General features: G+C 42.9%; 1 protein-coding gene across 4 annotated transcripts in view; it reads left to right on the forward strand.

Moving 5' to 3' along the window:
- The first annotated feature begins 8590 nt into the window (after positions 1 to 8590).
- The window catches only part of LOC121577087 (coiled-coil domain-containing protein 136), a 64835-nt gene continuing 51383 nt past the window's right edge, over positions 8591 to 22042 (forward strand). For 2 of the 4 annotated variants that reach the window (XR_006002562.1, XM_045223582.1), the window contains exons 1-2: positions 8592 to 8859; positions 9090 to 9154. Coding sequence is in view for 2 of the 4 variants with exons in the window: in XM_045223582.1 (XP_045079517.1) it covers positions 9103 to 9154 (52 nt within the window). In the remaining 2 variants the exon portion in view is untranslated. Of the gene's footprint in view, positions 8860 to 9089; positions 9155 to 11681; positions 11832 to 22042 lie in introns of those variants that run through there. The other 2 variants (XM_041890857.2, XM_041890858.2) reach the window with 2 other exon arrangements.

Raw genomic sequence — 22042 nt, forward strand, 5'->3', positions numbered from 1 at the left:
AATGGGTCTTCCAAATGGACAATGACCCCAAGCATACTTCCAAAGTTGTCGCAAAATGGCTTAAGGACAACAAAGTCAAGGTATTGGAGTGGCCATCACAAAGCCCTGACCTCAATCCAATAGAACATTTGTGGGCAGAACTGAAAAAGCGTGTGGACGGCTACCCGAAACATTTGACCCAAATTAAACAATTAAAAGGCAATGCTACCAAATACTAATTGAGTGTATGTAAACTTCTGACCCACTGGGAATGTGATGAAAGAAATAAAAGCTGAAATAAATCATTCTGTCTACTATTATTCTGACATTTCACATTCTTAAAATAAAGTGGTGATCCTAACTGACCTAAGACAGGGAATTTTTACTAGGATTAAATGTCAGGAATTGTGAAAAACTGAGTTTAAATGTATTTAGCTAAGGTGTATGTAAACTTCCGACTTCAACTGTACATGCATAGAGATAAAAACATCTATGTGTACAATGTTCTATCTCTAGATTGATAGAAAGTAAAATATGAAAATAAGATACTGTAGCTAGCTGTATCTGACTGTGTGGATCACTGGAACCCACGTATTAGCTCTATCTTACTGTATGAGGTATGGGAGCCATAGACTGGGAGGTTGGAGTTTAGAACAGAGCCAGCCAGACTCTCTCTGTGTGTGTGTGTGTGTGTGTGTGTGTGTGTGTGTGTGTGTGTGTGGACCAGAAGTCCCCACAAGAAACCAAGAGAAAAATGACCAACTGGGGACATTTTGTTGGTCCTCACGAGGTCAAATGCTATTTCTAGGGAGTGTATGGTTAAGGTTAGAATTAGTGTTAAGGTTAGAATTAGGTTTAGGGTTAGGAGATAGGGATAGTTTTAGGGTTAGGGTTAGGAGCTAGGGTTAGGGTTAGGTTTTTGGGTTACGGTTAGGGTTAGGGTTAGGGGTTAGGGAAAATAGTATTTTCAATGGAACTGAATTGTATGTCCCCACAAAGTTAGCTGTACAAGATTTTGTGTTTGTGTGTGTTGTGTGGGTGGACCAGCTCTGGCTGGCTTTTTGGAGCAGCTAAGGCCTCTAGGGGAAAATAGATGTGTATGACACACAGAGAGCATGGCTATGACTACGAGCTGGAACACAGGGATTAAGAGATGTAGTAGTGGGTATAAATGGGGGGCAATAGTTTCTCAATTCTCTCCAATCTGTTTTCTGTAAAGCTGTGTTTATTATGAGAGAGAGAGAGAGAGAGAGAGAGAGAGAGAGAGAGAGCTGTCTTTGTATGTAACCTCATCGTTGAGTGTTTTCTATTCATTGCTTCCCATCTGATTGTGTGTGTGTGTGTGTGGCTGCAGCCTATTAACTGGGCTCTGCTTCATAATGAGCTAGTAATTATCCTGGGACTTCATCAATTCTCTACAGACACACACAGAGGATACATCCCAAAAGGCACCCTATTCCCTATATAGTGCACTACTTTTGACCAGATCCTATGGGCCCTGTTGAAAATTAGTGCACTATATAGGAAATAGGGTGCAATTTGGGACGAAGCCGCAAAGCAGAGCAGAGGGGCTGGAGAGCCTCCTCAGGTTGGCATGGTGACCACAGCAAGGGATGGGACAGGGAAGTGGGCACTGAAAAGGGCTGCTGGAGGCGAAGGGGGTGAGGGTGAGATTATTTTTGCATAGAGAAAGTTTAGACCGTGTGCAAAATCATTGTCAAATCAAAATCATTATTTGATGTTACATCAATGCCATCCCTTAATTAATGTGTGTGTATGTGTACGTATGTGTACGTAAGTATGTGTGTGTGTGCGTGTGTGTTTATTTCTCAGATGGGAAAGTTATGACCTCGCCAACCAACTTTCAGGCAATTATTTAAACTGCTCTGGCAGTATAAGACCCTTCCTATTTCCTGTTGATGCTGTCATAGCAACAGCACATGTTTATCTTCACCTCGCCCTCTATTATAACAAAGTTTATCCCGGTTTTATTCAATATCATACAATGTATCAATGCACTTTGAAACACATAAACAAATTGTTGTACACACTACAAGACATTTAACCCTACAATATACACTACATGACCAAAGGTATGTGGACACCTGCTCGTCGAACATCTAATTCCAAAATCATGGGCATTAATATGGAGTTGTTCCCCCCTTTGCTGCTATAACAGCCTCCACTCTTCTGGGAAGGCTTTCCACTAGATGTTGGAACATTGCTGCGGGGACTTGCTTCCATTCAGCCACAAGACCATTAGTGAAGTTGGGCACTGATGTTGGGCGATTAGGCCTGGCTCGCAGTTGGCTTTCCAATTAATTCCAAAGGTATTCGATGGGGTTGAGGTCAGGGCTCTTAGTAGGCCAGTCAAGTTCTTTCACACCTATCTCGACAAACCATTTCTGTACGGACTTTGCTTTGTGCATGGGATCATTGTCATGCTGAAACAGGAAAGGGCCTTCCCCAAACTGTTGCCACAAAGTTGGAAGCGCTGAATCGTCTAGAATGTCATTGCATGCTGTAGCGTTAAGATTTTCCTTCACTGGAACTAAGGGGCCTAGCCCGAACCATGAAAAACAGCCCCAGACCATTATTGCTCCTCCACCAAACTTTACAGTTGGCACTATGTATTGTGGCAGGTAGCATTCTCCTGGCATCCGCCAAACCCAGATTATTCCGTTGGACTGCCAGATGGTGAAGCGTGATTCATCACTCCAGAGAACGCGTTTCCACTGCTCCAGAGTCCAATAGCGGCGAGCTTTACACCACTCTAGCTGACACTTGGCATTGCGCATGGTGATCTTAGGCTTGGAAACATGGAAACCTGTTTCATGAAGCTCCCGACGAACAGTTATTGTGCTGACGTCGCTTCCAGAGGCAGTTTGGAACTCGTAGTGAGTGTTGCGATTATTACGCGCTTCAGCACTCGGCGGACCCGTTCTGTGAGCTTGTGTGGCCTACCACTTTGCGGCTGAGCCGTTGTTGTTCCTAGACGTTTCCATTTCACAATAACAGCACTTACCGTTGTCCGGGGCAGCTCTAGCAAGTCACTGAACTCTTCAGTAAGGCCATTCTACTGCCAATGTTTGTCTATGGAGATTGGATGGCTGTGTGCTCGATTTTATACACCTGTCAGCAACGGGTGTGGCTGAAATAGCTGAAACCACCCATTTGAAGGGGTGTCCACATACTTTTGTGCATATAGTGTATGTATTTGTGAGTGACCATGCAAGATTTACATTTCACAAGATCACAAGGATCATAGCGATCTTCCTCAACTAAACACATATATCAAATTCTGTTTTCTGTGGATGTATTTGATCAGTACGGTCCCCGAATTGTTACATAACCTAGCCAAGCACTTCTTTAAAATCCTCTAATTCAAAGGCACCTCAGATTTGCTGCTTTAGTTGCTTAGCAACCATCCATCTCCACAGCTATGCTTGAAGGTAAAACGTAGCAGCATCAGCAGCACAGTTTTCCTAAGCAGTAGATTGTATGTTAGGTAAATGTGCATCACTATAGTATTGAACCCCAAAGGTTGGATTACATGTATTAGCTAATGTAATTTTGTGAAAAGTTTATTTTATATATGATTACACTCGTTCCATATAAAATAAGTTGATTGTGCGGGTGTAAATAAATAGCCCACTAGTCTAACATCATGTATCCAGGGGAACTCAGAGGCAACAGCATGTCACACCGATGTTCATGGTCAATATTTCCTGTGCTTATATCAATTCAGTCCTGGAATGGTGGTTTATGGAATTATATTAATGGAATCTGATTGTTCGCCATGTTGAATAGGCCATGGACATTCTTCATAGGAAAGAGCACTGAGTGTCTGTCTGTTATTATACAACGGGTGGGTCTAATCCTGAATGCTGATTGTTTAAAAGCGCATTCCAGCTGGTGTCTATTCCACAAGTTGCCACCGGCTAAATCTATGATGTTAAAATGCCTATTTAGTCTGTTCCATCTGACTGTGCAATCCACTGTCTCATCAGCCCAGCCAGACAAATTATAAACTTGATCTCCACTATAAAAAGCATCTAGACATTATCTCACATTTCTTTTAGACTAACATTACGTTTTCAACAGCGGAGATTTATATAAACCTTGCTGTTTGTCTCTCCGACCTTTGCAACATAGTTTCAATATTCAAATTCGATCTCCAGCTGTCCCATAGTAATGAACGTGTTGGGGTCGGGAGTCGGGACGAGACAGACAGGCAGAAAGCGTTTCTCAGCCAGTCAAAATCATGAATCAGCTGGCATCATTTTTTGAATATATACAAAGAAATGTCAATTAAAAAAAGGTAAAGCGAAATGAAGTGCAGCTAGTTTGCAGTCTTTACAGCTTCAGTGTTTGAAGTGATTGTGTTAGCTGTGTTGTTGGCTAGCTCCTCTGAACAACAGTGTCCTGACAAGAGAGCACATTTTCTATGCCAGGCGAAATCGCGCCTCATTAGCTCATTGTTATGGATGTATCCAAATAAATGTCACTAGAAAACAGCTTAAACAAATGCAAATGCCGCTACTGTTGTTATTCTTTTTGACGTTTGACGTGACTGTAAGTTAGCCGTAGTTGGCTAGCTAGCAAGCAAGAGAGAAGAACGTTGCCAGCCAGTATGGCAATGGAACATTTAGAATGAACGACTGGGTCGTGTCCATGGATACAGAACAAAAAGACTGAAAGACTGGGTCACGTCTCTGGCAACCGAACCAATAGAACGAACGACCAGCCGGCATGGGTAGCAACCCTAGATTTGTGTCGGGACTATATCTTGTGGAAGGATGAAATAGTATGAAGAAATTCATCAAAATAATGTTTTTAATGAAAAAATGTAAATCATTAATTGAATAGGTTGGTAACCCGTTGTATAAAAGTGATAATGCCCTAGATGATATATTGGCTCGGTTTGCTGGCCCTCGACTTAATTTTGGGCCTAACAACAACCGTGCCAATATATCCTCCAAACACCGGCTTATCGGGCATTATCACTTAAACAAACCATACAAACTATACATTCCATCATCATCTCTGCATGCTAAAACACATAGACAAAACAAAGACCACAGTATGTTTGGCTGAGAGGATGCGAGGAGAACTATTTCCCCTCCTTATGACCTCATAATGGGAACATTCTCTCTGGGAATATTCTCTTGGCCTTCCAGGACAAACAAGTTCTCTTCTCTCTGAGAATGACTGACTCCCACAGCATGAAGTCAACATTCCTAACCTCCCCTCAGTCCCCTGGTCCTGCTGTGTCTGTGGCTGTTCAGAAGTAGAAATAGAGCAGGAAAAGCCCCTCAGACCATGACAATCTAACAGTACATTCATGGATACACCCAATATGGCTGACGTAGTATTTGTGATGCATATTATTGCCTAACGTCTCATGCCAATGCTGTGGTTGCGGCTGTTCAACCCATGAAAGCCCCTCAGACCATGACAATTTGACAGTTCATTCAATATGGCTGGCATGGTATTTGTGATCAAATCAAATCAAATCAAATTTTATTGGTCACATGCGCCGAATACAACAAGTGCAGACATTACAGTGAAATGCTTACTTACAGCCCTTAACCAACAGTGCGTTTATTTTAAACAACAAAAAAAAAAAAAAGTAAGAATAAAACAACAACAAAAAAAAAGTGTTGAGAAAAACAAAGAGCAGAAGTAAAATAAAGTGACAGTAGGGAGGCTATATATACAGGGGGGTAACGGTGCAGAGTCAATGTGCGGGGGCACCGGCTAGTTGAGGTAGTTGAGGTAATATGTACATGTGGGTAGAGTTAAAGTGACTATGCATAAATACTTAACAGAGTAGCAGCAGCGTAAAAAGGATGGGGTGGGGGGCAGTGCAAATAGTCCGGGTAGCCATGATTAGCTGTTCAGGAGTCTTATGGCTTGTGGGTAGAAGCTGTTGAGAAGTCTTTTGGACCTAGACTTGGCACTCCGGAACCGCTTGCCGTCGCGGTAGCAGAGAGAACAGTCTATGACTAGGGTGGCTGGAGTCTTTGACAATTTTGAGGGGCCTTCCTCTGACACCGCCTGGTATAGAGGTCTTGGATGGCAGGGAGCTTTGCCCCAGTGATGTACTGGGCCGTACGCACTACCCTCTGTAGTGCCTTGCGGTCAGAGGCCAAGCAGTTGCCATACCAGGCGGTGATGCAACCAGTCAGGATGCTCTCGATGGTGCAGCTGTAGAATTTTTTGAGGATCTGAGGACCCATGCCAAATCTTTTAGTCTCCTGAGGGGAATAGGCTTTGTCGTGCCCTCTTCACGACTGTCTTGGTGTGCTTGGACCATGATAGTTCGTTGGTGATGTGGACACCAAGGAACTTGAAGCTCTCAACCTGTTCCACTACAGCCCCGTCGATGAGAATGGGGGCGTGCTCAGTCCTCTTTTTTTTCCTGTAGTCCACAATCATCTCCTTTGTCTTGGTCACGTTGAGGGGAGAGGTTGTTGTCCTGGCACCACACGGCCAGATCTCTGACCTCCTCCCTATAGGCTGTCTCATCGTTGTCGGTGATCAGGCCTACCACTGTTGTGTCGTCGGCAAACTTAATGATGGTGTTGGAGTCGTGCCTGGCCATGCAGTCATGGGTGAACAGAGAGTACAGGAGGGGGACTGAGCACGCACCCCTGAGGGGCCCCCCGTGTTGAGGATCAGTGTGGCAGATGTGTTGTTACCTACCCTTACCACCTGGGGGCGGCCCGTCAGGAAGTCCAGGATCCAGTTGCAGAGGGAGGTGTTTAGTCCCAGGATCCTTAGCTTAGTGATGAGCTTAGAGGGCACTATGGTGTTGAATGCTGAGCTGTAGTCAATGAATAGCATTCTCACGTAGGTGTTCCTCTTGTCCAGGTGGGAAAGGGCAGTGTGGAGTGCGATAGAGATTGCATCATCTGTGGATCTGTTGGGGCGGTATGCAAATTGGAGTGGGTCTAGGGTTTCTGGGATTATGCTGTTGATGTGAGCCATGACCAGTCTTTCAAAGCACTTCATGGCTACAGACGTCAGTGCCACGGGTCGGTAGTCATTTAGGCAGGTTATCTTAGAGTTCTTGGGCACGGGGACTATGGTGGTCTGCTTGAAACATGTTGGTATTACAGACTCGGTCAGGGACATGTTGAAAATGTCAGTGAAGACACTTGCCAGTTGGTCAGCACATGCTCGGAGTACACGCCCTGGTAATCCGTCTGGCCCAGCGGCCTTGTGAATGTTGACTTGCTTAAAAGTCTTACTCACATCGGCAACGGAGAGCGTGATCACATAGTCGTCCGGAACAGCTGGTGCTCTCATGCATGCTTCAGTGTTGCTTGCCTCGAAGCGAGCATAGAAGTGGTTTAGCTCGTCTGGTGCATAGTATTGCTATGGTAATTATATATTTGCACAGTGATGCATCTTAAGCCCTATTTGCACGGGACTAGTATTACTATAGAACGTTGGTTATGTAATAATTACCCCAGCATGTCCGTTTTTTCAGTGGACAATTCGGACGGGATTAGTTTTACCAAACTGCCCCTGTGTGTGTCTGTGGCAACCACTTCCTCATCTGTCGGTACATCTGTTTGAGGAAACAGACACGTGGAACTGATGAAACTGGTTCTAAAGAGACATCAATCTTTCTGTCTGTTGTTGAATTTCCTTGTCTCATTGACTCTTGGATCTTTTTTTCTGTCCTTAGCTCTCTCTCTCTGTCTCTCTGTCTCTCTGTCTCTCTGTCTCTCTCTCTCTCTCTCTCTCTCTCTCTCTCTCTCTCTCTCTCTCTCTCTCTCTCTCTCTCTCTCTCTCTCTCTCTCTCTCTCTCTCTCTCTCTCTCTCTCTCTCTCTCTCTCTCTCTCTCTCTCTCTCTCTCTCGCACGCACACACACACATATACACACATTTACAGCCAGGCACACATGACTGTAAGTCGCTTTGGATAAAAGCGTCTGCTAAATGGCATATTATTATTATTATTATTATTATTATTATTCTGTCACATCACATGCACATGTTTGTTTCTCAGCGCTGTACAGATATAGGAAAACATGTTGTTTTGAACACTTTTCTCATTCAGATAAAAACATGCTTGTTGATTCATGTGTGAGCACTTCCTGCTTTGTGACAGTGTTGTGATATGAACATCCTCTGGAGAGGGAGGGAGGCCAGTGAGGGGTTAAGCCCTCTCTCCTCTTTTCTCTTCTACTATCTTCTCGTCTAGTCCTCTAGAGTCATATTTTCAGACTGTCTCACGGCACGATTCTGGCTTGTTGCCACAAGCTGCCATATGTGAGAAAGAGAGTCGTAGATAAGCAGCCAAATGTGAGAAAGAGAGTCGTAGATAAGCAGCTAGATGTGAGAAAGAGAGTTGTAGATAAGCAGCCAGATGTGAGAAAGAGAGTTGTAGATAAGCAGCCATATGTGAGAAAGAGAGTCGTAGATAAGCAGCCAGATATGAGAGAAAGAAAGGAAGGAGGAGAGGGGGGGGGGCGGAAACTTGAGACGCTGTATTTAGAATGAGAGCCGTTCATTAGCAGTAAACATGAGAAAGAGAGAGAGAGAGAAACACAGACCGGGGAATCTCATTATAGGTATACATTTGTCAGTTGGTCTGTGTGTGTGTGAGCGGGAGAGAGCAAGAGGGAGTGCGGAAAAGCTTTCAGAACTTCGGCACACACACCACTGTGCGGAATCAGTTGTAGAAAAAAAGGAAGGAGAGAGAGAGAGAGAGAGAGAGAGAGAGACAGAGGTTGTTGTCTGGAAAAACTGCATATTTTTCTTTCATTTTGCTCCTCCCCTCTTCTCTCCCCTATTCTCTCTCGTCATCGCTACCGAGAAGAGAGCAGAGGCTTCAGCTCCCTGGAACTCTCCACTACTCCTGAGGTATTGACTGTGTATGTGTGTGTAGTGTTTCTGTTTGTTTGTGTGTGTGTGTGTGCTTGCCTGCTGCTGAGCTGCCTTTCAGCTCTTTCTGTGTGTTTCGTCTCTGCCTGCAGCTGAGGTGGGCGTGTGGAGGAGTTCTCTGACCATCTCGCCTACTCTCTATCTCCCCCCTATCATTCTATCTTTCTCTCTCTCTTTTGTTCTCTCTCTCGTTCTCTCTCTCTCTGCAGCTGCAGGGAGGTCATGGATGGACTGCGATTACCTCCACTCATAGAGGAAGTGCTGGAATCTACAGGTCTGTGCACTCGTTGCCAGCGTGTGTGTGTGTGTGTTCATGAGTGTGTGCAAATTGTTTGTTGAGGATCTGTATACGAGTGTATGTATTTATGCGGAGGCATCATGCACCCCAAAAATCTGAGGGGGCCCAAAGTACATGAGGGCGGCTGGGGGTGGTCCCATGAGGATGGCTAGGGCCCACTGTCTGGAAGTCGGAGAATCTAGCATTTTTCAACACCTGAAACAGCTTTTTTCCTACAATCGAGAGCCATAATCATTATGCTTAATTCTATGTCAAAAATATGTTTATTTTTCTGAATATCTAACCATACCTCTTGAGCTGTCTGTATCCTCCTGACTGGTGTTTTTTTTTTTTTCTTATCAAATGTGACCGACTGGCTCGATTCGGTCTTATGTAGCAATATTTGAAATTGTGTTTTTTACAAGTAGAGACTCAGAGCTAGAAAATTGTATATCATACACTACAGATGAGGAACAATGGGAAAGTAATTCTGCTTTGAAAGTTGATCAACTTGTAACCCCATTTTTGAGAAAATGGCCCTTGAACGTTTTGGTACACCTACTGGAGAGCTCTTCTTTGTCTACATCCATTCAGCATCGTTCATATCCTCTTAAGCCTTAGCCCCACCCATATCTTTAGGAGTACAGTAGTGTACTAAACAACCAAAGATTTCAAGACTAAAGGCTGGGTTATACTACGTCAATCGACATGTCGGTAGACAGTTGTCACAGTGACATCATGAACATTTTATTGCCATCCGACATCAAACTTGTCCTTATGAAAAAGTAGAAACACAAAAACTACAGGCTGCATGACATCAGCAGCCTGGTGGTCCAAAATAAATAATAAATAATAATACAAAACTGGTGTATTTTAACACCAATAAACACATCCGTTTAGAAATGAATTTAATATATGTCAATCTAGCAAAAACAATGAACCATAATCCCAACTCATAACGTTACTACCCTGCATGAATCTGCAGGTAGCTAACCAACTAGGTTCAATGTTTGCTGGATAGCTAACATTAGGCTATAACTAGCAATGCAAATGGCTCTGAGATACAAATAATATTACTACACAGATCATAAGCGTAACGTTAGCTAGCGAGCCAGCCAGCTAAAGTTAGCTAGTTAGCTAACAATACGCTTTAACTTGCAATGAAAACGACTTTCTGACAAAATTAGTAATGTATAATATCTGAAAATGTAGCTAGCTAGACTCTCTTACCCGTATACATGGATGAACGCTTCTCCCTCTATGTCACGGATGCCATGGTTGCTCTTAGTTTGAAGATGTAATCCGGAGACAGGTGTTCTTTTTGACTCCCTCTGTATATTTGCAATCAAATGCCAGAATTTTCTCCATCTCCTTAGCTATCATACTCTGCTTCCATCGTGCATTCCACTGATTTCAAAACTCGGTCCTACAGAAAGTGGAGAGCAACACTTTTGCAGTTCTTCATTATATCTTTCAAAAAAGCCACGTTAGAAAGGATTACCTACACATACTGAGCAGCTCTTGTTATAGACAGAAGTGGCTACATGGCAGACCAATCCAAACTCATCTCTCGGCATGTCCAGCCCATCTATTATCTCAGCCAATCATGGCTAGTGGGAAGGTTCCTGTCTTTTTCCGTGGCTAAACCAACTAGGCTCGTAATTTAACAATTGTATTCATATTTACAGATCGCATACAAGTTTGTTATTAAGGCACATGAAAGTTCACATGTTCCAGAACGCATTTCTGCTAAAAAGCGCATTTTGATAAAAAATGAATGTTTACGTTCAAATGCCTCTCCTGTGAAGTAGTGACGTGAGACATACGCCTAGTTTCCTGAAATAAGTCACAAATTTGCTTCACTTCATCTATGCTAAAATCTGGGTAAAAGATCGAAAGGGATGTGAGTCTTACATTTATTTATTGCTTGCTTTTCTCAAGTCTAGCATACCAGCTAAAATAATTAGACAAGCTAGCTACTCTAACTTCAATGATATCCTGAAATGGCTTCTTGGTAGCTAGTTATGAGGTTCGGAGATTGGGAACCTATCTTGGTTAGTTAAAGCCAACTTCATAAAATTGCTAGGTGGCTAGTAATATTACAGAGAAACAACATCAACAAAATAAAAACATTTACATTTAAAACAGGACAAATCTGAGGGGGCACGTGCACCTGTGCCCCCTATGGGCATGATGCCTCTGTGTTTATGTGTACATATCTGCATGTGTTTTTGCATATCTGTGTGTATGTGTGTATTTCTGTGATGGTGCTATAACATATTTCAACAGCACTAGGTCCAAGAGCAGATACACTCAACTGATATGATAATATCTTTGTATGTATCGGTCTGTATGGTCAGTGTATAATCAGAGGAAGACAGAGAATGTTCCTTAACAGGAGAGAGGGATGAGCTGTTGAACTGAGGAGGTGGAGAGGGGACAAGTGGTCAGGTGGTTGGAGAAGAGAGGAGAGGAGGTGGGGAGAGAGATTGATGCGCTAGCTAGTCTGTTCTCTTCATATCAGATAAGAGGAGAGCTACATTCCATCTCTCAGTTGTCAGGCTTCAGGACTGCAGATAGGAGAGACTGCAGAAAGGAGACAGAGTGGATGTTACTGTGTGCTATCTATGGGATTACAGGAGATTTAATGGTGCAACCACAACCACAGCATCAGGTATGAATGGACTGTTTTAATGATCAGGTGAAGTGGAAATAATATGGACAGGGTTCTATAGGGGCAGTCAGTCGAAGTGAATGGTCAGTTATTAAGGATGACTGTGATTTCATGTTATGTGATGTTACAGAATCAGGTTTGATGGATGGAGAATAGTACAGTTTTACAAAATGCTATATTGTCACTCTTTAGAAGTGAATAGTCAATAAAAATGACTGTTTGTGATTTGATTTGATATGATGTGATGTTTCTTTAAATAATCATGTTTAGTGATGTAACATTTACCAGTTGCTTCTTGATCAGCTCTTGCTTGAATGATCTGTAAAGCGAATATGGACACAATGAAACCAGTTCTATTTTTAAATTCATTTTTTATGAAGGTGCCATGTCTGACTGCTGATATTCTGTTTAATCTCAGTTCAGTTCAACCTAAAGCTTCATGCGTACTACGTTTTAGATACACAATGCACTGATTGTAATTTACTCTGGATAAGAGCGTCTGCTAAATGGCTACAAAATAAATGTATTAGATAATGTACAATGGCCTTCTGTCACTGTCACATAAAACTAAGTATAACAGCACATTAACACTGTAATAGTACCCATTTTGAGAGGAATGCAAATAATGCGTTTGTTGTTATCCATGTAGGAAAGAGCTGCAGGGCTTCCAAGTATGTAGGGCAGTGAATGGGCAGTCTCAGTGGAGGTCTGTGTGTCTACGTTACAGGGACACACACACACTCGTTACACAGTGGATCAGAGGAGACACAGGTCAAGCTCCTTTTGATCACTGCTGGGGTTGGAGCTTCCTGTTCAAATCTTATTGTTGTTGTCTGCTGGATACTGAACTGTTCCTGTTGCTCCTTTTGACCACCGTTGAGTTTGCCAGATTGGAGATTCCTGTTCTTCCATGTCTTGTTGTTGTCTCTTGACTGAACTGGGGCCTGCAGAGTTGAATGTGGGTTAAGTTGTACTTGTATCCTCCTCCTTACATCACCCTTGGGTTTTACCCTCTACTTTGGATGCAGACTCAGAACCCAGAACAGGGTTTGCTGGAGATGCACTGTTGTTAAGGCTCGTTGCTCCACTAGCTAAATGGAATAAGTCAAATTGACTTGACTAGAGTGTAAATGCATCTTCACCTTTAATTAATAATGCTAAGGGCAACTCATAAGTCTCTTGTTACCCCAAACAGAGGACTCAAAATGTCTCAGTGTCAGCCAGAGGAGGAAGATGGATCCTGACTCAGGTCCGGATTGGCTCTTCCTGTTATCTCAGCTCTCCCAGGGACTTCTCTCCTGTCATCAGCTTTAGGCCTGACACATCTTTGGCATGCATTTAACTAGCCTGGTCAAACCAGACTGATCACTGCACCATGGTTTCACTTGAGGCCTGCTTTTAGAACCTTACTGTTAAAAGCTCCCTTATAGTGTCCTTTTAGGTTTAGTGTTGAAGTGCCTCTTACCCTTGATTGACAACTAATGCTGAAAGAGAAATGAGAACTGAAGTGGAGGCTGATAACACTATCATGTCAATGTATGGATATACTGTAGGACTGGGGATTCACCCTGAGTTGTGTTGCTTCATTATCTTTTTTTGGCTGTGGGCTTATTCTACATACAGCACAGAGAGTACCATCTCATAACAAAACTAGACACACATCCCTCAAGAGTGCACGGCCTGCACACACACACACCACGCACACAGTAGCACATACAGCTGCACATACAGCAGTCGTGAGCGAATCGTGTACCCCACCATCCTCACCCACCACCTCTTACTCCCACACGTACTTGCCCACCCAGCCAGGTTACCCGTGATACAAGTCATTATTCGACATCCATCCATTTCTGAGGACATCGGGAGATGATGTGGAAACCGGCCACTAGGGGCAACAATGAGCGCTGTTACCTTCTGCTTCCAAAGGTTGCAAGTTTGAATCCAGTGATAGAAAGATGTTTTCGATATTTTTGTTTTAAGCCTATCCCAAACCTTAACCCTTACCTTAACCATTCGCCGTTAATGCGTATCCTTAACAATTTGGAGTTAATGCCTGAACTTAACCTTTAACACTTTGATATTTGACATTTGGAACAACTTTGAAATTTGACGTTTGAGAAACATAGATGAAGGTCTAATTCTGACAAGAGACTGTGAGAGCTGGTCGTGCCCACCATCACCCACTCTTCCCTCTCTCTGCCCCTTCTCTCTTTCAGCAGCAGTCCTACGCTCTCTTTATCGCCCACACACAGTGGTACCTGACTCCAGTGTTCATACTGCCCACACAATGCTCCTCTCCACTCTTCTCCTCTCTTCTGCTCCTTCACTGTCTTCCAACTGGTGGCGTAATACCTACACGAGTCACGACGCTAGTCTTTTCCAGTGCTCCTTTCCTCCTCCTCTCCTCTCCTCCTCTCCTCCTCATCCAGTGCTAGTGCTGTTTGCCCCTCAGCTGAGAACTCCCCCAGGCTGCCCTCTCCCTCTCTCAGGCCTGCACCCGTGTGTTTGGATTTCCCTCTCTCTGCTTTCAGGGTAGTGTGCTGCAGGTCCCTGAAATATTCAGTATGTCATATGTTTTTCTCTTTTGGTTACACAATGGAAAAATCTCTGCTTTAAAGTTCGACTAGCTGGACAGGGAGGGATAATAGTGAACTCATGGGACTCTTTCCTTTTTTTCTAGTTTGTTTTCAAGCCTTAGCTACTCTTCTCCTTTCTGCAAGACTTTGTTGTTGTCAACTTGCCCTCATCATTGCTCATTGCTTGTATGTGTATGTGTATGTATGCGTGCATGCCCATCTGTCTGTATACGTGTGAGTGTGTCACTGTGTTTATGTGTCTCTACTATATGTTTATAATACGTCTTTCTCTGTGTGCATGTGTTTCTGTGAGTGTGTGTACAATATATATGTGTTTCTATGTATGTACAGTATGTATGCCATGGATACGTTTTTGTGGCTGCCTGCGTAGGAGGCTTTTCATTATTCACATACCTCCCACTCCTGCCCTTGCTCTGAAGCCTCTCTCTCTCTCTCTCTCTCTCTCTCTCTCTCTCTCTCTCTCTCTCTCTCTCTCTCTCTCTCTCTCTCGCTCTCGCTCTCTTATTTAGCGGTATTCCCTCTCTCCCTCACAATTTAAATGAGATTTCTAGAGAATACTGAATGCAATCAGGTGGGAGCTGCAGATTTCTGATCAAAGCATGTATTCCCACATCCCTTGTCTCTCTGCTTTGTTCTCTCTGCATTTCATAATAGAAATGACACACACTCACTCACTCAACTCACTCACTCACTCACTCACTCACTCACTCACTCACTCACTCACTCACTCACTCACTCACTCACTCACTCACTCACTCACTCACTCACACACATTCACTCATACACACACACACACACACTCACTCACTCATTCACACACACACATACACACACACACACACACACACACACACACACACACACACACACACACACACACACGTTTGTTTTACTATCCTTGTGGGGACCCAACAATTGATTTCCATTCAAAATCATATTTTCCCTTAATCTAACCCTAACCTTAACCCCTAACCCTTACCCTAATTCTAACCTTAACCCTAACCCTAATTCTAACCCTAAACCTAACACCTATGCCTAAAAATGCCTTTTCCTTGTGGGAACCGGGCGAAATGTCCCCACTTGTCCGAATTTTCCTTGTTTTACTATCCTTGTGAGGACTTCTGGTCCCCACAAGGATATTAAAACCAAACACACACACACACACATTCACACACACACAGATACACACTCACTACCACACTTTTTGCATGCTCATCTAATGAGGCCCATTCTGTAATATGTCTATTCCTCTGACCGACTTACCCTGTTTCCCTTTGAAAGCGCAAACACGTATCAACCATTTAAAAACACAGTGGCTCATTAAATCAGCCAAACTCTCTCTTCAGTGCCTCTGTAATGTTACTGCACTGTTCAGTTCTGTAGTTTCTTCAACTTCGCTTTTATTTCCCTCTCTTTCTCTACTGCTTTTCTCTCCTCTGGGGTTTGAGTGACTTGAGTCATAAACACAAAGTGGCAATGGGATAACGTTACCCCATGTTAGTTAACTCTCTCTATATCTCTCTTCCTCTCTTTCTCTCTCTCTCTCTCTCTCTCATTCCCTCTTTATCAATTTATCTCTGTTTCTCTCCCTCTTTCTTTCTTTCTTTCTTTCTTACTTTCTTTCTTTCTTTCTTTCTTCATTTCTTTCTTTCTTTCTTTCTTTCTTTCTTTCTTTCTTTCTTTCTTTCTTTCTTTCTTTCTTTCTTTCTTTCTTTCTTTCTTTCTTTCTTTCTTTCTTTCTTTCTTTCTTTCTTTCTTTCTTTCTTTCTTTCTTTCTTTCTTTCTCTCTCTCTCTCTCTCTCTCTCTCTCTCTCTCTCTCTCTCTCTCTCTCTCTCTCTCTCTCTCTCTCTCTCTCTCTCTCTCTCTCTACTCTCACTCTCACTCTCACTCTCACTCTCACTCTCACTCTCACTCTCACTCTCTACCTCTCCCTCTCCATTGCTCTCCATTGCTCTCTCATTCTCTCCATTTCATCTGAGAGCATATCTGTTTTATGTTTGAAGTGATCCTACACTCCTCTGCCGTTGACGCTCTTTGGTAACCAGGGCCAACAAATCTAGCACACCTGGGCACCTCTCAGGGTAGATGAGATGAGGATGGAACCTTTTTATCCAGGAAATAAAAACATAGTAAACAAAAACAGTGGACTCATTAGCATATGAATGTGTGTGTGTGTGGGGGGGGGGTCGCCATTATGATGATGCGAGAATATCACTTCATGCTCATCTAATGAGGCCCATTCTGTAATATTTATATTCCTCTGATCCACTTTCCATTCTTCCCTTTGAAAGAGCAAACACGGATTATCCATTTCAATTACACAAGGCTCATTAAATCAGCCAAACTCTCTCTTCAGTGCCTTTGTAATGTTACTGCACTGTTCAGTTCTGTAGTTTCTTCAACTTCGCTTTTATTTCCCTCTCTTTCTCTACTGCTTTTCTCTCCTCTGGGGTTTGAGTGACTTGAGTCATAAACACAAAGTGGCAATGGGATAACGTTACCCCATGACACACTAAGGTTAGTTAACTTTCTCTCATTCCCCCCTCTCTCTCTCTCTCTCTCTCTCTCTCTCTCTCTCTCTCTCTCTCTCTCTCTCTCTCTCTCTCTCTCTCTCTCTCTCTCTCTCTCTCTCACTCTCTCACTCACTCACTCACTCACTCTCTCTCATTCCCTCGCTCTCTCTCTCTCTCTCTGTCTCTACTCTCACTCTCTCCCTCTCTCTCTTCCTCTTTCTCTCTCTCTCCATCTCTCTCTTGTTCTCTCCATTTCATCTAAGAGCCTCTCTGTTTTATGTTTGAAGTGATCCTCCTCTCCTCTGATGTTGACCTAACAAACCATATGGGTCTGATGAGATGCGTTGCTGTTGACGTTCTTTGGTCACCAGGGGCAATGGATTGAGCACACCTGGGCACCTCTCAGGGTAGATGAGGATGGAACCTTTTTATCCAGTAAATAAAAACATAGTAAACAGAAACAGTGGACTCATTAGCATGTAAACATTCCATACACTCTAGCCTAGACTTAGTGGTGGAGGTGGGTGGGTGGTTGGGTAGCCATGGTGATGATGTGAGAATATCACTTCACCTTTCTCCTCTGTGGTTTTGATGCTAAAATAGGAGAGAGGAGCACTGTAAAAAATGACTCTTTGGATCAACCTACAAAGATGGCATCAACTGGTTACAAGTAAATTAGTTAGGTTTTCTCAATTGAAAAATATACATTTGTTGAAACCAAATAAATGATTCAATGCCAACTGTTGTATTTGATTATTAACAAACCTATATTTCTAGTTGCAACCTATTTCTTTCAACACTCAACTTACTTTCCCCCTTTGGTTAAACCTAATAAATAACATAAAACAAATTAAGTTGGTTCCATAACATGAAATAATGACACCAAACACTTTATTTTTATAAGACTTTCACATTAACTGGTTACAATATTGACTCTCACGGGTGGCCAAAAATAACAAATGGAAAGCCACGCCCCCAATAGGCCACACACCCCAACTCTTCTTATAGGTTTAAAGAACCAAAGCATAATTTTGGATCATACCAATACATAGAGAATGATAAAGGCCTCTAGTGGCCAAAAAGCCATTATAGCATTGGCAGAGCCATTGAGGGCTTCCGCCATGCTTCCGCCATTTTAAAGTAGTCAAAGTAGTCAACTGGTTGGGGATTCCTATGGGTTGTAGCCATAGAGAATGATAGAGGCCTCTAGTGGCCAAAAGGCCGTATTCCACCATTTTATTGTAGTCAACTGGGTGGGACATCCAACTTCATTGGCTGATCCATCCTGGTGACCCTGTTGGAATCAATGGTGCTGCCCATGAGAGAGTGTGAGAGAGCGTGAGAGAGCGTGAGAGAGCGTGAGAGAGCGTGAGAGAGAGAGAGAGAGAGAGAGAGAGAGAGAGAGAGAGAGAGAGAGAGAGAGAGAGAGAGAGAGAGAGAGAGAGAGAGAGAGAGAGAGAGAGAGAGAGAGAGAGAGAGAGAGAGAGAGAGAGAGAGAAAGAGAGAGAGAGAGAGAGAGAGAGAGAGAGAGAGAGAGAGAGAGAGAGAGAGAGAGAGAGAGAGCGCTTCAGAGCAGGGACAGGAGCGGGTGGTATGTGAATAATGCAGGCAGCCACAAAGATGTATCCATGGCATACATACTGTTCATACATAGAAACACATATATATAGTACACACACACACATGCACATGCACACATGTATTATAAACATATAGTAGAGACACATATAAACACAGTGACACACTCACACATGTATACAGACAGATATGCATGCATACATACATAAAAGCATGCACATACACACACATTCATGCATACAGATGCATGCACACACACATACACTACCGTTCATAAGTTTGGGGTCACTTAGAAATGTCCTTGTTTTCGAAAGAAAAGCAATTTTTTTGTCCATTAAAATAACATCAAATTGATCCGAAATACAGTGTAGACATTGTTAATGTTGTAAATGGCTATTGTAGCTGGAAACAGCTGATTTTTAATGGAATATCTACATAGGCGTACAGAGGCCCATTATCAGCAACCATCAGTCCTGTGTTCCAATGGCACGTTGTGTTTGCTAATCCAAGTTTATCATTTTAAAAGGCTAATTGATCATTAGAAAAACATTTTGCAATTATGTTAGCACAGCTGAAAACTGTTGTGCTGATTAAAGAAGCAATAAAACTGGCCTTCTTGAGACTAGTTGAGTATCTGGAGCATCAGCAATTGTGGGTTCGATGACAGGCTCAAAATGGCCAGAAACCATATCACTTTCTTCTGAAATTCGTCAGTCTATTCTTGTTCTGAGAAATGAAGGCTATTCCATGCGAGAAATTGCCAAGAAACTGAAGATCTCGTACAACGCTGTGTACTACTCCCTTCACAGAACAGCGCAAACTGGCTCTAACCAGAATAGAAAGAGGAGTGGGAGGACCCGGAGTGTCTAGTTTGAGAAACTGATGCCTGACAGGTCCTCAACTGGCAGGTTCATTAAATAGTACCCGCAAAACACCAGTCTCAACGTCAACAGTGAAGAGGCGACTCCGGGATGCTGACCTTCTAGGCAGAGTTGCAAAGAAAAAGCCATATCTCAGACTGGCCAATAAAAATAAAATAAAAAAACACAGACACTGGACAGAGCAAGATTGGAAAAAAGTGTTATGGACAGACGAATCGAAGTTTGAGGTGTTCGGATCACAAAGAAGAACATTTGTGAGACGCAGACCAAATTAAAAGATGCTGGAGGAGTGCTTGATGCCATCTGTCAAGCATGGTGTAGGCAATGTGATGGTCTGGGGGTGCTTTGGTGGTGGTAAAGTGGGAGATTTGTACAGGGTAAAAGGGATCTTGAAGAAGGAAGGCCATCACTCCATTTTGCAACGCCATGCCATACCCTGTGGACGGCGCTTGATTGGATCCAATTTCCTCCTACAACAGGACAATGACCCAAAGCACAGCTCCAAACTATGCAATAACTATTTAGGGAAGAAGCAGTCAGCTGGTATTCTGTCTATAATGGAGTGGCCAGCACAGTCACCGGATCTCAACCCTATTGAGCTGTTGTGGGAGCAGCTTCACCGTATGGTACGTAAGAAGTACCCATCAAGCCAATCCAACTTGTGGGAGGTGCTTCAGGAAGCGTGGGGTGAAATCTCTTCAGATTACCTCAACAAATTGACAACTAGAATGCAAAAGGTCTGCAAGGCTGTAATTGCTGCAAATTGAGGATTCTTTGACAAAAGCAACATTTGAAGGACACAATTATTATTTCTATTAAAAGTCATTATTTCTAACCTTGTCAATGAGTACATTTCCTATGCATTTTGCTATATTTCCTATTCAAACTAATTTAATGTATGTTTTCATGGAAAACAAGGACATTTCTAAGTGACCCCAAACTTTTGAACGGTAGTGTACTCTCAAACTTGGTGCGCCATAAGGCAGAAACCTTCATGCACCTGCAGACCAGACAGCCTTTGGCTTCATGATTTTTAGATGGCTTAATTCCTTCAAAAAAAATATTTAACCTTTATTTAACCAGGCTAGTCAATTAAGAACAAATTATTTTTACAATGATGGCAAGAGGCAAAAGGCCTCCTGTGGGATGGGGGCTGGGATAAAAATAAATAAATACAAAAAAACTATGGAAGAGAAAAAGGACAACACAGACAGAAGACAACAGAAGACAACAGCACAAATACAACAGCACAAATACAACAGCAAAGAAACAGTTGATGTGTTCATGTGCATGCAGGCGTGTGTGTGAAGTAAAACAACATGCTTCCTTACATAAGGCAATGCAAACTAATGACAACTAGAAACAACTACATCTCAAAAACCTGTTCATCTATTTGTCCTTTGAACTCCTCCAGGGACGCTCCTGGTGTTAAAGGTTGGCTTAGAGGGAATTCCAAGACCAGGGGGCTGAGTAATTAAGGACCTTTTTCCATGCTCGGTTAAAACTTTCAGGACTCTTAGAATAAAACAAGATTGAGAATTGCGCTTATATGTGTTTTCATTTAGAGCTAGAAGAGAGGATAGATAAAATGGCAGTTTTCCTAAAATAGCCTTATAAATAAGAATGTACCAGTGTTTGAGCATGCGTGTTGCTAGTGATGTCCACTCGACAGCACTGTAGAGATCACAATGGTGAGTCAAGAGCCTTCAGTGTAGAGCTTGAGGCTTGCACATAAATACAGTGAACAAAAATATAAACGCAACATGTAAAGTATTGATTCCATGTTTTTTGAGCTGAAATAAAAGATCCCAAAAATGTTCCATACGTACAAAAAGCTTATTACTCTAAACTTTTGTGCACAAATTTGTTTACATCCCTGTTAGTGAGCATTTCTCCTTTGCCAAGATAATCCATCTATCTGACAGGTGTGGCATATCAAGAAGCTGATTAAACAGCATGATCATTACACAGGTGCACCTTGTGCTGGGGACAATAAAAGGCCACTCTAAAATGTGCAGTTTTGTCACACAACACATTGCCACAGTTTTGAGGGAGCGTGCAACTGGCATGCTGACTGCAGGAATGTCCACCAGAGCTGTTGCCAGATCATTTAATGTTCATTTCTCTACCATAAGAGAACATCGTTTTAGAGAATTTGGCAGTACGTCCAATTGGCCTCACAACCGCAGACCACGTGTATGGCATCGTGTGGGCGAGCGGTTTGCTGATGTTAATGTTGTGAACAGAGTCCCCCATGATGGTGGTGGGGTTATAGTATGGGCAGGTATAAGCTACAGACAATGAACACAATTGCATTTTATCAGCGGCAATTTGAATGCACAGAGATACCGTGACGAGATCCTAAGGCCCATTGTCGTGCCATTCATCCGCCGCCATCAGCTCATGTTTCAGCATGATAATGCACGGCCCCAATGATTCAAGGATCTGTACATAATTCCTGGAAGCTGAAAATATCCCAGTTGTTCCATGGCCTGCATACTCACCAGACATGTCACACATTGAGCATGTTTGGGATGCTCTGGATCGACGTGTACGACAGCATGTTCTAGTTCTCACCAATATCAAGCAACTTCGCACAGCCATTGAAGAGGAGTGGTACAAGATTCCACAGGCCACAATC

The sequence above is a fragment of the Coregonus clupeaformis genome, chromosome 11, assembly GCF_020615455.1.
Source record: "Coregonus clupeaformis isolate EN_2021a chromosome 11, ASM2061545v1, whole genome shotgun sequence".
NCBI lineage: Eukaryota > Metazoa > Chordata > Actinopteri > Salmoniformes > Salmonidae > Coregonus > Coregonus clupeaformis.